Source organism: Fusarium solani (assembly GCF_023522795.1).
Source record: "Fusarium solani strain SB1 chromosome Unknown bctg00000015, whole genome shotgun sequence".
Taxonomy (NCBI): domain Eukaryota; kingdom Fungi; phylum Ascomycota; class Sordariomycetes; order Hypocreales; family Nectriaceae; genus Fusarium; species Fusarium solani.
In genome coordinates, this window is record NW_027072143.1 from 556,243 (window position 1) to 572,976 (window position 16,734).

Below are 16,734 nucleotides of genomic sequence, written 5' to 3' on the forward strand. Positions count from 1 at the left end.
GTTTTGCGGGTCCTTACGATGGAATGACTTCTGATACTGGTTGCAGAGAAACAACCGTGCGCTGCGAGCAGCTTCGTGTCGTCCAGCATCGGCTGATCAATGGCATTCGAAAAAGAGGGCAATGCGTGGGGAGGTGTTGATAGGTGTTGGACGGAGCGCGTTTTGCAGGAGCAAGCATATGAACAAGGGGTAAAAGGGCCTTACTTTCCTCTAAAAGGAAGGAGTCAAGATGGCCCTGGATGGGACAGTTGGGACAACAGGTCTCATTTCCCAGGGAAATTTAGCCAAGACCGAATCAGTCGCTGCCGATCATTCCGTTTGGATGGGCCGCATCCGCATCGGGGTTGGCTGAACCTCGTCGCGTCGTCTGACCTGAGTCAGACATTCAAGACTCCCTTTCTCGTCATCCCATTGGCTGAAGGACGCATGCACCGATTGGTTGTCCGGGCGGTTACGGAATCATCCGGCTTACTGCCATGTGTCATATTTGAGTTTTGATCGAACCCCCCGCTTCTTGGTCGCTCATCAATCGCACCTCCATCGCACCTCCATCGTAGGTGCGTTGTCCCCGCTTTCAATCTCATCCTCGTCGTCATTTTGTTGGGTTAGGCTTCCTAAATGATTACCCACCAAGGATTCCTCGATCGGGTATTCAAGGCCATTGAAGACGGGAAACACGACAGGGCGCCTTCTAAGATCGAAGAGAATATTCGTGCATGTTTGACCAACCCTGACACCAACAGCGCAAGGCTGTTTCGCGCTTCTCCTCCTGCCTGGACATCAGTGAGGTTTGCAATCGATTACGACAAAGTCATTGGAGACCTGCTGGAGCGGCTTGATCTGCCACACATCACTACCATAGCCTCTAAGCTCGAGGAACATGAGGCTTGCTCAACGGTATTCCAGCAAACATTCCAGATATCCCAACGGGCTAAAAAACGACGAGGTTAGTCCCAACCGGCCTCGCCACGCGCTTCCATAAACTCCAACTGACTGCCATAACACTAGCTGTCCTCGACGAATGCGTTGCAAACTTCTCGATTCCCGGCGACACCAGAGCCTCTAAACAACCTCGCCTCGGCCCCCCGCCCTCGACCATGCCTTCTGCTGTCGTTTCCGACTCGGATCTCCAAATCACGGGGCATCAATCTAACGTCCCCGCTACCCTTGTACCGGTCGAAACACACGAAACAATCGACTCCACAAATACCTCTTCCAACTCCGGCGAGTGGCCTGACGCTGCAATACTGCCCTCGGTCTTCCCGCAGAAGTTGTGCGACGGGGTTTTCAAACACACCCGAGGAAACAAACATGAGCGCGACTACGAGGTTTTCGCCTGCGTCACGCTATCTTGGCAGCAGGATGCTACTCAATGTTCGTTAGATATCGGCTTGACTACAGATGGGGCGTCGACCGTAGCTGGTGAGATTTTTCAGAAGCGAATAAGTTACAATAAGGACAAGGCTGTGTGGGTTTTGACGTTTGACGATGGTGTTGAGGCTTCGATGAGGCCCGGAGACACGTTTGACCGCGCCCAAGACTTGTCCATGAAACCTCTGCTGGGGAAACTGGTGTCTACTATGTTCGATAACAATCCGCAACGTCGCCGAGAGTTGAAAGAGGGGAATAGAATGACGCGTTTATTGAGGTTGAGTCTGGGTGACACCAATTCACCAAGCAAGCTCCATGTGATCTTAGAAGCTGAAACGTTGACAGGGTTGGGGCGACACCTGTGGCCGCGATACTAGAGCTAAATGATCTCCTTGACGATACCTTTGTACAAGTAAAGCATTTGACCAGTCCTGAGTTTCGTCTGTCCTTCTTGTTTGATTGTAACCCAATCTCCGCCCTTCAGCTTCCATTGTGCATTCTTGCATCCTTCCCAGAGCACAAGTTGGTTCTCTCCGTCAATCGGCCCCTCTTTTGTCCGGAGTGTGGCCTGGTCGAATTGTGACCGGTCGAGCGGTTGAATGTCCTACAGTTGTCAATGAGGGGAACATCGGCGAGGGCTGTGAACTGTACCATCGGGCTGTGTGGTTCAAACTCGCGTCCTGGAGCTTACAGGTCTTTGCCGAGCAGTCTCTCGAGAGTGTAGCCAGCAGATTTAGATATAGGCAGATACGCTGCCCGTTGCACGATAATATGGTTATTCCAAATTTTCCGCTGTCAATTCATGCCCAATGTCAAGTTGGAAACCTAAGCAGGCACATGATGTTAGGCCAGTATCCTCAGGCCCCACTTTAAGAAGCACGGAAGGCGACTGGGGAGGGGCGATGGTGCCTGTGGACTCACTACGAGGCGTGGGTGGTTGATAGAGGACAGATGAAGGAGCGATGGCCCACACATGCAGATGTGTGGGCCGTGCGATGGGCGTGCGATGGAGGTGCGATGGAGGTGCGATTGATGAGCGATTAATGAGCGATCGAGAAGCCGGGGGGGGGGAGGGGTTTCGATGGAGGTGCGATGGACCCACTGCTGGTTGTGTGGACGGTGCGATGGAGGTGCGAAAACTTGACTTGAACCCAGCTATCTTGCTAGGCTGCCACACAACTAACTCATCTAGATAGAGAACTTTTTAAAATAGTAATTGCTCTGGTATTTTAAATTACGTGTTCGAGTTCATATGATATATTCGACTTCGACTTACTCCTCCGTATGGCTACTGGCAAGCTTTCTACGCAATCACATACCTCTTAGGAACGAAATAGCCAACCTCCCCACCCGGCCGCACATCTGGCCGGGCAGGTAGTGCAATGGCCAAAGCGCTGCATGGAGTGAATGTCTTAGGTTCGCTCTAAGCCAGGGGCCAGTAGAGAGAACCAACAAGAGGAGATCATAATTGGGGCTGGAGCCAAACAACTCATAGCCAAACTAAATGAGAAAAAAGCAAGAGGTCGCATGTAGCCCTGTAAGTCGATGCCCTCGCGTATGTATTCTTTCTTATCAACCTTCAATTTATTGTTCCTTTTCCTGCATAGACTACCTAATTCTGCACGGTTGCCTTTAGTTGGCCATGTTTGCCAAGCACCTGCACCGCCTTTGATGATCACAGGAGTGAAACAACGTCCATCCCGGGTCGAGAGCGCACGAGTCGGCTGTAATCAAAACAGGGCTGAGAGCGACACGCAACCAAGTAGCAGACTAGATCAAAGCAGGAGAGAACCCGCATAAGGTGGCCTGCGGGCCAATTCCCCGTGCGTTTGATTGATCAATGGCTTTCGGCTCATCCCTTCATCATGCTGCTTTGGGATAGTCACGACTTTGCTGCTGCAACTGCAGGGTTCTTGTGATATTCATGTCGTGGAGTGGCTCGTCCCAGTTACTTCAACAGTTGCTGCAGATCAACTCAAGGCGAGCGAGGCCGCGACCAACCTGCATGCAGCTAGACGGAGATCTTCTCGCATTCAATAGAGGGGAGACAACAAGAACAACTTTCCGGGCTGAGAACGATACGCAACGAAGTATCAGGCTAGGACGGTCCGCGAAAGAGGCCGCATAAGCTGACCCGCGGACCAACTCGCCATGCGTTTGATTGATCAATTGCCTTCAGCTAATCCCTCCATCATGCTGCTTTGAGGGTTGCCGCGAGTTCACTGCTGCAACTGCAGGGTTGCTGTGATATTCATGTTGGCGGAGTGGCCCGGCCCATCAGAGTTGCTCAGCTCTCGGGGGTTGCTGAAATGCTCTCGCTGAGTATAAGACGGGAGATTCCTCCCCATCTAAGATGAAGGGCAAGCTCTGAGTTCGCACAGCCCAAACTCGAACACCAGTTCCCTGCATTGTCTTGAACGTTTCATTCTCGCCTAGGTTCGTTATTGTTTACTTCCGCCACCAACCTCCAAACTTTGCTCTCTGGCAAGTGGCCGATTCAACTTTGATCTTGTATTTGACATTTGCTTTTTTCCAAGGCTCGAAAGGCTGCATCACACTTTTGCTTTGCTTGCTGCCGTTGTTTGGGACATTAATCGCTAACCTACAGCTCCAACTTGGCTAGACGACTTCGGTAACGGACTTTCAAGCTCCATCACAACGCTTACGCCCCTCAAACTTCAAATACGCTTTGGCAACATGTCTACGAGCGAACCAGACCCTCGTAATGGAGAAGGCAGCACAGAACATTCGACAGTCGGGGAGGGAAGTGGAGTAGTATCTATGGATGATATTATCAATGCAGTACCTGGAGTTGATGAGGAACCTTTGCCTGACTCTGACGGTGAGTTAAGAATGAACTCCTAACTCCAACTTGCTGACACGAAGATCAGACAGCACGTCAGAGTCCAAGGAATCCTCGTGAGAGTTGAGATATGGCTTTTGTTGTATGTGCCTTCGCAGATCAAGGAGACTTTGTCTTATACTTGGTTGCCCGTTTAGGTATAGGGTGGTTAACTCAAAACTTCACACACTGTACTCACTGTGATCCGCCTGGCTGTCGGTCATTCTTTGTTCCGACCGGCGTCAGGCATTCGTGCGTCATTAACAATGGGTATCGGGCTTCGCTCACCTCGAACTCGGCCCAAGCAACTATGACATGGAGCGTTTTGGTTTGTAATTAGCGCTAGGTATAAATACCCTTGCGAGGCTTTCCATCATTCACCACAGCCATCATGTCCAAAGCCATTGCCTACGACGGTTACACGCACTTCACTTTGTCCCCCGCCCAACAGCATTCTCTCGACGGTGCAGATGAACTACACAACGAACCACAGGAACCCGACAGACGCCAAGAAGTCGTCCTGAGATCAGTTAAAACACTTGTTCGACCATTAGATGCTCCACAAAAGGCAGCCGCTCGAAATATTCTAAGGGAACTGGTAAGGCTGATGAGTCTCAGAATGATATGTTGACGAACTGACTAAGAAGAACCCTTATATCGTTAACTGGCCCGGCAAAGAAGCCTGCCCCATTTACTGGCGAGGTTTAGATGTCGTTCTGGAAAAGGGGGGAATAACGACGCCTGTGGACAAAAGGGCTATTATCATTCCCAGGCCTTTTCCGTCCGAACAAAAGGTCACCGTGGGGTTGCAACGGAAGGAACCCAAATTGAACACAGCCATTGAATGGAAGGAACCAGAGGCGTATATGCTTGAGGCCGGCGTCCTTTTCGCGACAAAAGGAGGGCCGATTCGGGCTTACATGTTGCGATTCTGTGGGGAAAGTGAAGTGAGCAACGAGGAACCGGGAGACGATTTAGAAAGACTGGATGTATCTAGAGAGCCTTAAGCACAAGCACCTTGATCTTTTGCCCACGAGACTATCGGTCAGCAGTTGTGTAGACCCTTGATCTCATTTCAAGATCCCCTCTGTACAGAGCTCAATATCTCATCTCAGTCGACCACATTCGCATCAAGAACACTGAACAGCGTATCCATGCTGGCCTGCTCCTTCTCATCAAGGAGATCGTCCCAAAATGATGTATCATCCAACGGGTTGTTATACGCACTTCTAGGAGTGTCACGCGAAGATGCTCGGGTTAATACATCACCTCCTTCGGGGGCTTCTACACCCGCTGCTTCCGTGGCATGGCTCCGTGGCTGCGAAGACTCAGGCTGGCCTGGTAGAAATCCCGGGATTTGCATCTGTGCTCGACAGTCGGCTTGTTCTTGTACGCTTGGTGTGGCGGGGTGGTTATGGTTTTGGGTCCCAGGGGCGTGATTGCAAGCGGATAGATCTTGGCGTGTATGGATGTATTCACTCTGGTCTTGGCTGTTGGGTGCCATGCTAGTGCTATGGCTCAGTATCTCTCGAGGGCCGTTCTCCGGGAGGGCCCTGTCGGAACTTGGAACCGGAAATTGTAGAGGCTGATTCGATTCCAGAACCCGTTGTTGCTGTTGGACTGATGTCATGTGCGGCGAACTTGGCGATGTATCCAGAAGTCTGTCGACCGGCAACGCAGGTGAGTGTGGCACGCTATCCCGCAGTCCTTGAAGGAAACGCCTGCTCTCTGAGGCCTCGTGGGGTACAACGCGGTCCCGTAACCCTGTATTCTCCGACCAAGTCTCTGAGGAAGGCCTGGCATTGGCCGAGGCACCTGTTTGAAGTCGTCTGACATCAAACATCATGGGGCCCGAAGACGTCAGCGTCTCTGCCTCGTTACCAGAGATGGCCGTAGGAGGACTTGCCAAAACCGGCTGTAGCCCTGGGGTCTCGGCTACATGGTTCCGGATAGCGATTGGCTCTGACTCTGGTGGAGCCAAAGACTGTGTATTTCGGTTCGATTGCGAGCTTGCAAATTGGGTTGATGCCTCTTGGCTCAAAGGAGCGGGCCCCGGGCTTCCGGCAGAGACCGAATGCTGCTCCGGGGGCCGCTGGAGCCGCTCCTGTTCCGAGTACAGCTGATCGAACGGAACAAATGGCGAGTGGATTTGGAAATTAGCGAACTCGCCCAAGCCGAGGATTTTGCAGACATCTGCTTGCCTGTCAAAAGGTGTCAATTATCAAGACGTAGAAGGAGTTGAGGGTCTCTTTACGGCAACTTTTCCCCTTCCTCAAGCTTGGAGTCTAAAATGGCCCAAATGAGATACGGAAGAAAGAGAACACGTGCATCCGTAGAGATGAGTATTTCCACTGTAGATAGGGCCTTAGCTGTCATATCGGCAACAGCATTCCGAACCTCTTCCGCTTTCGTAGAGCAATTATGAAACATAAAATCCTTTTCTGAATTCTGGTTTAGTACAGCCCAAGCTCCTGTAGACATAGACTTACTGGCATAGACATCATAAAGCCGAAGCCCCATTATCCCCATCTGATTGACTATCCTATTCATTGTAAGGACACCTGTTGCCCACCTCCTTCTCTTTAATTCTTGACTTTCGTCAAGCGCGGAGACATTCTTTCCCAATTTTTTCTCAACAATTCTCAAGCAGCTCGACACTAGGAACACCGTCCATTTCGTCCCCTGGGCTGTAATGCCGAACTCCTGGGCCCATTCCCACATCACTGTTGAGTCTTGAAAGCTGTACTGATCCTCGGATATGTTGACTTCAACGCAACCGTCGGTCAGCTGAAGTGGCAACGCTGTGATGAACTCCTTGACGCCTAACTCCTTCAACCCTGCTGATGCCTTCTTTACCAGTGCTTGGGCTTCTTTCTTCACCGTCGCCGCGCGTTGTTCTAGCTTCCTTTTTCCGGCTCGTCCTGTTCCGGCTCGTCCTGTTCCGGCTCGTCCTGTTCCGGCTCGTCCTGTTCCGGCTCGTCCTGTTCCGGCTCGTCCTGTTCCGGCTCGTCCTGTTCCGGCTCGTCCTGTTCCGGCTCGTCCTGTTCCGGCTCGTCCTGTTCCGGCTCGTCCTGTTCCGGCTCGTCCTGTTCCAACTCATCCTGTTCCAGATTGTCATCCTCTGGCTCGGCTTGTTGTGGCCCGTATTGTAAATTATCCGACCCGTAGCCCGACTCGAGGTCGTTGGTAAGTAGTTGGCGTCTTTTTGGTGATCGTCCGAGGTCTCCTTTTGCTGCAGTATCGTACGCTGCTATGAGATTGTGCGAGCCGTCATACTCCCGCCTCTTGAGCGCTGAATGAGGGGGCTGCTGTAGATGATCGAGGCCCAGTTGTGCCCTGTCGTGGCAGCTTGTTCCCTCCACAGCATTGACAAAGGGCAATTCCTGCCGGCTACCCTCATGTAAGTATATGTGCAATGAACGAGGCATGAAAGATATCGTGTCGCTTACTTATCTTCGCCGAACTGGCATTTGCCGAGTGGAAAGTAGATATGGTACACTCGTCCCACGACAGTCGTGATATAATCTTCCGCCGGACCGTCGTTGCAGCATCGTATATACCAAAAGAATGCGTGATAAAAAGTTTGTTGTGGAACTTGAGGAAGGGTAAATGGCGATAATTTCAGTTGTACTGCCGCTTCATGTTGCTCATGCCATACCACTAGGTAGATAGATGTTGCTGTCGCGGTGGAAATCGTTAAAGGCCGAGAGAGTCCTTCCTCCTCCAGACGGGTAGCGGCTTCTTGGTCTTCTCTCGTGATGTAACGTGCGTCCTGGTTGACTGGTACGCTGAATCCATCGAGCTGATCGAAGGCCATGGTTCATAGTGGAAAGAACTGTTGATGTTAGAAAGAAACAACTGAGTGGCTCTTGCCCCGTTCGCCCCTTTCCGTTTAGTGGACCCCGAGTTGGCTGTGACGAATCCCTTGCTAGCTGCCCCACCCGGATATCCCTGTGATCGTTTTTTGAAAAAACGATCACAGGGGTATAGGCTAGACTCGGGGAGGAAGGAGCTAAAGGGATCATGTTCAGGGGCAGTACTTGGCTTTGATTGCATATATCACGAAGCAGTGCCTCCCTCGGATGCACTTTCCAGCAAACCACGCTGTTGTTGCCTAGATTGCCTTGCCGGCCTGTTTTGGCTACGAGCCAGATGAAGCCCGAGAATTATTTGTCACCCCAGCGACTCGACACGGGACGGGACAATCTGGGTTCGGAAACGAATTGAGGTGCGCTGAAACTTTGAGTTTCATATGAATCCATCCTCTGGGATTGGGCAGTCCACATGTAGCCTTCCTCAGACAAGCTTGAGTGTGGTTTCGGAGGAGCGCGTTCGTTGGCCCCGGATCGATGTCGCCGAGGATGACCAATCGACTACCTCCCGGCTCTGGCTAGATATTAACTGGCTTACTGAATTCTCTACTTGGAGTGATGTGTTGTTGTGGTATAGACGCTGTAGACCCTGGGGAGAAACTGTGTCTGCTAGGGGCTTAGAACAACATTAGGGGTGCTTCGTGCATCTCAATGTTACCTTCTGGAAATGCACATTCAATCGGATGCTTATGACTGAATGTCGGTGTGACTTGAAACTCCTCACGTACATATTTAGCAGTGGGGATGAGAATCTTCTCAGCCTCATTTGAGCATATTATAACCACCCATCGTCTGCCATGAAGGATCCAATGCTACCCATGATTTTTTATTCCTTGAACAATAGGATCATGAGCAAGTCTCGCAAGCGACGTGGCACTGGGCGTCGCTATACCGGCTCGGAAGTCAACATGTCAGCCATGTAGAGGTCAGTTCTGTTGGGGTGGCCCGACGAGGGCTTCGGCTCGCCTTCATCAGCGCCTCGGACCCGTTTTCTGTCCACCACACCCAATCTGTCACCTAGCTGTCCTAAATCTCCGCGGCTGGGGTCCTGCGTTGCGGGGGATCGCTGGACGCGTGCCGAGGAGACCGGAGCGAGACATGCTGGCAATGTCTGCCGGTAAAGTGATGATAGCGCCTTTGAGCACTCTTTGATGCCCTTCTCCAAGCACACACTAAATCCAGCAGACGGCAGCCGACGGGAGTCAAACCTAGCTTCGGAGTTTAGCTGTGTCTTGCACCGGAAGGCATGACTTTAGCGCTTCGGTAATATTGAATCGCGAATCATCATCCCGCCTAATCTCGTATGGCGCTAGCTCATCGCCTCAACTCGGGCCGCGGCGTCCCCAGGTCATGTGCCGGTTAGTTCCACCTCTATCGTGTATTTCTTTCGTCTCGGGAAGAGATTGGCGCGTAGTATATCATTCTTACTTCGTCCTTTCCTCGCGTTCTTCTTCCTTGTGTGCTGACCGGCGCGCCCTTGAGTTTGAACCAAGGAATGCTCTGCGAACATCGACCGAATACCCTCCGAGATCAACATGTGTGTTTGCGTCCCAGCAGCTGGAGAAGTTTCACTAGCTCTACGATCCGCTGAAGGCGCTCCGTCACGGGATGACCGCGATGAGCCCTCCTCCAATACCAAGCGCGCGGCGGACGATGCGAACGAACCACAGGTCGGCGACCATCCAAACTCACCAGCCAAGTGCGTAACCAACAAACGCAAACGTAGCGACGACGATGACTCTAGCTCCAAAGAAGGGAAAAGACTCGCGTTGCAATGTGCATCGGGACACGCTGACGACGCGGACGCCGAATTTACGTCATATGGCTCATGGGACTCTGGATTTGGCCACGGCGAACACGGCAGTTTCGTGTCGTTTGCTGTTGACGGCCGAGATGGCGAACCTGTGAACCCTAACTCAGATGAAGGGGCCACATCGGACTTTGACGACGGCTCGGATGCCGACTCCACGTCGTCTCTCGATTCCAAATGTTTGGAATTTGTACATGAAAATGGAAGATCGTATCATGCTGACCTTGGAAACGGCGATAAGTATTTGTCAGTATAGCCCATACCTACTACGTGACCGTCAGCTAATTGAGTTGAGAAGGTGGCCGAATGATGAACAGCAGAGCGAGTCATTAGACATACTGTAAGATGGGACCCCGTGGATTCAACTGATGCCTTACTCACAACAAAGCTCTGCAGCCATGAAGGCTTTTTGCGCTTTGATAAAGGGAAACTATATTCGGCACCTATCGGGAACGTACAGGTATTCCTCGTGAGCCCCTACATGCGACGGTCCGGACTGACGATACCATGGAGCGTGGACTGACGATACCATGGAGCGTGTTCTTGATATTGGGACCGGAACAGGTGAGCAACACATCGGTTCAATGCGTTGATTTCTCGAACTGATTGGCCAACGACTCTAGGAATCTGGGCTATGTATGGCCAAAGCGGTGCTTAGATCTGGGAACCAAGAGCTGATGAGCAAGCAGAGAATTTGCCGACGAACATCCCAGTGCTCACGTTATTGCCACCGACATTTCCCCCATTCAACCCAACTGGACCCCCCCAAACCTCCGTTTGTACGTCGTAACAAATTCAATACAGAGCGAATCGCTGATTCGGACATAGCCAAGTCGACAACTGCAATCTGGAATCGACTTTCAGAGAACCTTTCGATTTCATACATGTTCGTGGCATGGATGGGTGCATCTCAAACTGCGATGTGTTTATGGAGAGACGGTATAAAGATTTGAACCCCGGCGGATACCTCGAGTACAGGGGCATATCGCCGCGTTTCCAGAGCGACCACGAAAGTCTCGAAGATTATACTGATTTGAACGAATGGGGAAATGTCCTAGAGGATGCAGGAACCAAGTTGAATCGGTCATTGACAATCGTGGAAGACGGCAAGGTGGAGGAGGCGATGAAGCGGGCTGGATTTACGAATATCAAGAGGACTTGGGCCAAGGTGATTCCATGACCTTGGGGCGATTTGACTTGTGCTGACCGAGTATTGGACACTGCAGATGCCCGTCGGTGGCTGGCCGAAAGATGAACGGTTAAAAGAAACTGGTCGGTACCATCTTGCTGCCCTAGATTGCGATCTCGAAGGGCTTGTTCTACGAGCAGCCGCTGGAGTACTCCAACGGAGTTATCAAGAGGTTATTGATTTAGCGCATGGTGTTCGTCGGGGCTTGCGATCGCCGAAGCTTCATCTATGGAGGTTGGTCACGGTGATCTACGGTCAAAAGCCGGAGTAAGTTGAGGTTCTGCCGTTTGCGGGCGTTGGGTGGGTTCGTGGGATCTCCTCTTCAAGTGTGCCTTAGACTGGGTAGTATTATTTAATAATCGGTCTAGATCCTATTCTATCTAATTAAACACAAGAAAGAGTTGGCCGCCCAGACTTGCCCCTCCTGTCTCACGAACTCATCGCCGGTGAAGAGGAAGTTGCGGCTGGGATGCTGCTCAAGCTTGACCTTGCGACCTGGCCTGGTCAACCCGCAACATGGGGTGAGCGGGTCTGTTCTCAGCGATCGGCCCTCGTCCTGGCACTCGAGGTTAGTGGGCGCCTCGATCAAGGTGTTGGTGGACCGTGATCCCCTTGCAGTAGGGTGTGGGCACTGTGCTGACGGAGGGTCGCGGAGTGGCAACTCGGCCAGGCTAATGCAGCTGGGGCTGGCTCTGTTGCACGTATTGCCTTTTGGATGGCGGCAGGGGAGTCAACAATTCCTTGTTTGCGCGGAGGGAGGCGCCATCGCGGGCGGGTGTGGAACAGATCGATATTACGGCTCGTGCTGAGTGGCGAGCAGGGGCGTCGATCTTCGGGATCAGTCAGCTCAATCTTGCTTTCCGCTTCTGGAGGGCCCCGGCATCTACCGAGGAACGCCGGGATCTCTCGTTTGGGGAACACAACCATGTCCTTCGAGGGCTGCTGGACATCTCCCAACTGTGTGGTGCAGGTTCTTTGAGTAACAGGAACCCAGAAGCTCATATACCCCCAAATCCCCGCTCGAGATGGAGCAAAACAGGTCCCCTGCAACGGCCCTTCCTCAAGCACGAGCGTCACCATGGCCGAGTCTCTGGATAAGCATGAGAGCGACCGGGACCGGAGTCCTCCGTCTCGCCTAGACAGTTTCAATGGCAACGGCAGCGCCACCTTGTCCGCCCGCCCTGACCTTGGTAACGTATGAGTTGAGCTTCCCATCCGGAGCAATGAGTCTTCTTACACTAACACTCACGAGAACCGACAGCCGGTGTTGAAAAGTGGTACCACTTCCTCTGTATCCGAATCGGACCGGTGTCTGTCGTTGGATACTCGGAACGGAGGCGCGTACCGGCCCAGCGGCACTACGCAGAAACCCACTCAACTGTCCAATTGCGATGCCGACGATGAGTACTTCATCGCCCAATCAACGAACGAACGAGAAGACGACATGTGCCCTACAAACCCGCCAAATTCTCCAGTACTCTCTTTGGACACGTGCTCTATGAGAAGGCGTCTTCATTACGAGGCTACAATAAACCCCGGGCTAGACCTCCTCGAAGGTTGGAGCCTCTCATCCACTGGATATAAAAGAAAAGACGGCATGCAACATGTGTGGACGATCAGAATGCGCTATTCTCTAGCACTCGACCCTGGCTGTGATTCCGCCGGGGCCTCAGACCGTGTGGACGTGCCAGAAGCTGATTCCGAGCTACGGTGTTGGGATTCTGCCGACGTCAGGGTGAATTCTTTGGGTATGGATGTTGCAGAAGTTACAACTACGGCCTCCCTAGGTTTCGCCGCCACAACTGCCTAGACGCATGCTCTTCGGCACTGAGCTGCTACGATGGACAGGCTACGGAGAGGGCAGTACATTGGCGCACACGTTGCATGGAGCTGGTGCTTGGTTGCTGGTTGCCGGTCGATACGAAGATTAGGTATGTGATGGAAGGGCCTGATGAAACGATGGACTTGGCTCTAAGCCTTCGAGTTTGCTACCTCGAATAGTCTCTCACATCGACATTGCCGTCCAGACTTCTTTTTGTCTACAACCTTTGCTGGCTACGGAGGCCGAGAGGTGTTGGAGCTGGTATTGGCGCTGGCTGTTCTAAACTCGGTTCCTGGATTTGGCGCGGTGCTTGCCCGCTTGTCGAGGGCTGACAGGGACTTGGTAGTGCCATTCAGGTTAAACTTGATCTTGGTAGGGTTGCAACATCATCCAGTTTTCAGTTCCCCCCACCTTCAACATGGCGGCGACCTCTCTCCTTAATCTTGTAACTCACCCGTGGACCTACCCCTCAATGCATGAGTGGGTAATCTCATCCAGTGGTTGAATATCCGCTGGGTTATAAGTATATGAGATGCCATGGCACGCTGCCCGCACCGAACTCCTCCATATAACCGACGCCGCTGGGTAGGTTGGTGTTGGGCCCCAACTCACGCGAGCAGCATAATCCTGGCTTCGAGCCAGCGTGGGAACAGCAATAAGAACCACAATACTAACGATCGATTAAACTCTGCAGAGAGTATATCTCCCTGGCAGACTGCGCTCGCCTTGTGGTCAAGAGCTAATTACGGAGCAGGTATTCTCGAGAAGACAACGGAGACGTTTAGAAGATGTGTTGGACCTGGGTAGTCAAGTACTCCTACGGCGAATCGGATCACAAAGATAACATTCCTAAAGAATGTGATCGTGGAGTGGATTGCCCGGTCAGGATGGGCCTGAAGCCCCGGGAAATAGTGGATATACCTGACACCTGTATGGTAGAAGCTCATAAAATCGTAAACCCTCACCTCCCACTCCCAAGCGTTAGTGATGGGGGGAGACAATTGAAGCAACTCGACGCTTGTGGCACTGTTAGACTACTCGCAGTAAGAATTTTCATCTCTACAGTTTCGTCCCTCCACGTTTCAGGTGAGCTTGCACTTTCTGCCGTCACCCAACGCCACGTTGCGGCCCAACATGAGAGCTCAACAGAGGCATCACACTCTCGGACAATGACCCGCCGTCATTCCTTCTCGGAAACAGCAGCCACGAATTCATTACTTGTCGGTAGACGCGCTCGTCATATTCGGTAATAAGAAAATCCAAGGGTAAGTATTTATATTTAAGGTAAACTTGCACCCGTTCTTTTCAGCCATCTATCTCAAACAAATTATCCAACATCGCGAAAACTATCTATTATTTACACGCTTCTGTGCCACCTTGTAAGTAAGTCACCGTCAATACCACAATTCTATTGTCTAATGGTTGTTATTTGATAATAGAAGCCATGTGCCGGCGTGTTTTGGTGACTATCGCGTATGGGAATTGCGTTGCAGAGGAGCAATACTCGGCGACCAAAACAGAGACGATAGATTGCGGCAAAAAAGGGTGTACAGCCTTAACATCCACGCAAAGCCGTTCTCGGATTGAAAACGGAAAGTGCCCGTGTCGTGAATGTTACTACGCATACTGGAAGTATATCAAATAACTGTAAACCGACTCGCGTTTCTCGAAGGCTATCGGTAAGCAAGCCCTCCCTTGATTGCAGTCATCCAAAGCGGTCTAAGATTTCTTCAAGTTCGCGACGTTGCCAATCACATATGGACAAGATTTTAGTGAATGGGATCCAAGATAGTCATTGATGGGTATCAGCCACCAACTTGGACGGAGGTAGCGCGTCAGGAGCTGCATTGAATGAGATAGAAGATAAGGTCAGCAGTGACTAATTTGTAACTAGAATCAGCAATATATTAAAGCTGTTTTCTTGAGACTTCTACTCCGCGTCTCTCGCTTTGCCCGTCTCACAAGGATTCGGCACAATCAGCCCATTCGTCTGCGATTTCACGTCGACAACCATGTGCAGTTTTTCACCACTGATCTCTCCAATCACCCTGTGGCGATCTCAGCTTGACGCTGCCAAGGCACTCCACAGCCCCCCGCCTATATATTTCCCCGTGGCTGTCAGTCCTCACTCCACGATCCGACTTCAATCTACTGTCACGTACACTCATCACCTTCACTTCTTTCAGTGCCATTAGTTCTTTGCTTTCCCCTCCGTGTGAGCTCTTTTGCCGGCTAATAGAAAACGAGAGCAGCATGAACTGACTTCCTATTACAGGTACACCGAGCCTGATAAACGTACAAAATGGCAACGAGCTGTCTTATCTGGGCGCTCCTCCTATTAGGTATACAGGCCGTCATCGCCTCAAATGATCGGGATGGGTATTTTCCATACGAACCCCTAGTACCGAGCGAGAGAACCAGCCACCTTCCCAACATAACAATCATAGCGACTGGAGGAACAATAGCCGGCGCAACAAGTTCTCCCGAGAAGACAACAGACTATAAAGCTGGTGTTTTACACATTGAGGAGGTGATCCGGAGCGTTGAGGATCAGTTGCGTGGCGTTGCCAATGTTTACGTCAATCAATTCTCGAATATTGACAGCATCAACATAAATTCTTCATTTGCAACCAGCCTAAGCCAGCACATCGCGGAAGAACTCAACAAAGAGGCTACGCAGGGAGTCGTCGTGACGACCGGGACACATTCCTTGGCCTACCTGGCTGAGTTTATAAGTCTCGTGGTAACAAGCAAGAAGCCCATTGTGGTGACCGGTGCGCGGCGGCCGCACGGGTCACTAGGCGCAGACGGCCCTAGCAATCTTGTCGCGGCAGTAACAACAGCGGCAACAAGGGGATGGAGCTCAGAAAATCGCAATGTCGTGATTGTAATTGAGGACAAGGTTATGGCCTCCCGGGGAACCAAAAAGGAGGATAATCAGTTTCTACCGGGGCCGAGGTCACTGTTGGGAGATATCAAGGATTCCAAACCCTTTCTCCGCTGGCTTCCAGGCCCTTGCGCCCCCGTCAAGTTCAATATCAGCAGCATCCCGCCGGGAACTTCACTCCCTAGAGTAGAACTTTTGTCAGCCCATCAAGACTTTGGCGCAGATCTTGTGGAGGCTGCCATCGGCCTAGGAGCTAAAGGTCTTGTCATGGTAGCATACGGGGACGGCTACTGGCCGGAGGCATCAGCCCTACAGATCAAAAAGCTGGCGGACGAGAACGGCGTCATTGCGATCTTAGCCAACCAAGGCCAATCGGAGTACGTGGCGAACGCGCGGTCTGGGTTCGGAATACCGGGGGGAGATTGGGATCCGCATCAACTCCGGATAGTCTTGCAGCTGCTGCTTTGGGCGCAGGCTGAGGAGGAAGAGATACGAAGGGTTGTGTTGATGGGATCGAACTGCTGCGGCTACGCAACTTATCGACAGGGTGAACGGGTATGCCATGCTTTGCAGGATGGCGTTCTGTCTCAGGGGACCCCGTAGGGTGGGTTGGCAGTCATCTCCGGAGGTCGTAGGGGTGGCGGCGGGGGTGGGGGGGACGATGGAGGCCGCTGCTGATAAACTTGGTTACTATGCTGCTCCGATGTACGGCGATCTATGGCGAGACACCGAAAGACAAGTTTGACCTCGGGGTCAACACCCCCAAAGCTTTTGGCGAGGTGGCGGTACTGGAAAATGATCTCGACTCGACTCCCGAGCCAACTTCATTAGCCTCGATCTTCATCTCACTATCTTCCAGGGGGGAACCAGCACTTAGGTTTTCAACACTACAACCAAGATTCCTTATCTTATGCAACTCTTTCCGGAAGCTCAGCCACTAG

The 16,734-nt window shown here is 51.9% G+C and overlaps 7 protein-coding genes across 7 annotated transcripts; 5 read left to right on the forward strand and 2 right to left on the reverse strand.

Annotated features, from left to right (window-relative positions):
• Positions 1–618: 618 nt before the first annotated feature.
• On the forward strand, positions 619–1,758 carry MRS44_018136 (uncharacterized protein; the record flags this gene model as incomplete). The annotated part of the gene is made up of 3 exons (XM_065616337.1): positions 619–946; positions 1,009–1,571; positions 1,717–1,758. 3 exons carry the CDS (start codon positions 619–621, stop codon positions 1,756–1,758), a joined length of 933 nt encoding a protein of 310 aa, XP_065472409.1.
• Positions 1,759–4,604: 2,846 nt separating this feature from the next.
• MRS44_018137 (uncharacterized protein) lies at positions 4,605–5,220 on the forward strand (the record flags this gene model as incomplete). The annotated part of the gene is made up of 2 exons (XM_065616338.1): positions 4,605–4,811; positions 4,858–5,220. 2 exons carry the CDS (start codon positions 4,605–4,607, stop codon positions 5,218–5,220), a joined length of 570 nt encoding a protein of 189 aa, XP_065472410.1.
• Positions 5,221–5,324: 104 nt separating this feature from the next.
• On the reverse strand, positions 5,325–6,733 carry MRS44_018138 (uncharacterized protein; the record flags this gene model as incomplete). Its single annotated transcript, XM_046281742.2, has 3 exons — positions 5,325–6,414; positions 6,468–6,654; positions 6,703–6,733. The coding sequence occupies 3 exons, from the start codon at positions 6,731–6,733 to the stop codon at positions 5,325–5,327; spliced, it is 1,308 nt and encodes a 435-aa protein (XP_046124479.2).
• Positions 6,734–7,110: 377 nt separating this feature from the next.
• MRS44_018139 (uncharacterized protein) lies at positions 7,111–8,030 on the reverse strand (the record flags this gene model as incomplete). Its single annotated transcript, XM_065616339.1, has 2 exons — positions 7,111–7,603; positions 7,663–8,030. The coding sequence occupies 2 exons, from the start codon at positions 8,028–8,030 to the stop codon at positions 7,111–7,113; spliced, it is 861 nt and encodes a 286-aa protein (XP_065472411.1).
• A 1,590-nt stretch (positions 8,031–9,620) lies between these two features.
• MRS44_018140 (uncharacterized protein) lies at positions 9,621–10,151 on the forward strand (the record flags this gene model as incomplete). Its single annotated transcript, XM_065616340.1, has 1 exon — positions 9,621–10,151. One exon carries the CDS (start codon positions 9,621–9,623, stop codon positions 10,149–10,151), a length of 531 nt encoding a protein of 176 aa, XP_065472412.1.
• Positions 10,152–10,425: 274 nt separating this feature from the next.
• MRS44_018141 (uncharacterized protein) lies at positions 10,426–13,015 on the forward strand (the record flags this gene model as incomplete). Its single annotated transcript, XM_065616341.1, has 9 exons — positions 10,426–10,459; positions 10,519–10,531; positions 10,585–10,674; positions 10,724–11,063; positions 11,122–11,351; positions 11,484–11,652; positions 12,079–12,279; positions 12,346–12,819; positions 12,872–13,015. 9 exons carry the CDS (start codon positions 10,426–10,428, stop codon positions 13,013–13,015), a joined length of 1,695 nt encoding a protein of 564 aa, XP_065472413.1.
• Positions 13,016–15,208: 2,193 nt separating this feature from the next.
• On the forward strand, positions 15,209–16,396 carry MRS44_018142 (uncharacterized protein; the record flags this gene model as incomplete). The annotated part of the gene is made up of 1 exon (XM_065616342.1): positions 15,209–16,396. The coding sequence occupies one exon, from the start codon at positions 15,209–15,211 to the stop codon at positions 16,394–16,396; it is 1,188 nt and encodes a 395-aa protein (XP_065472414.1).
• Positions 16,397–16,734: the final 338 nt, after the last annotated feature.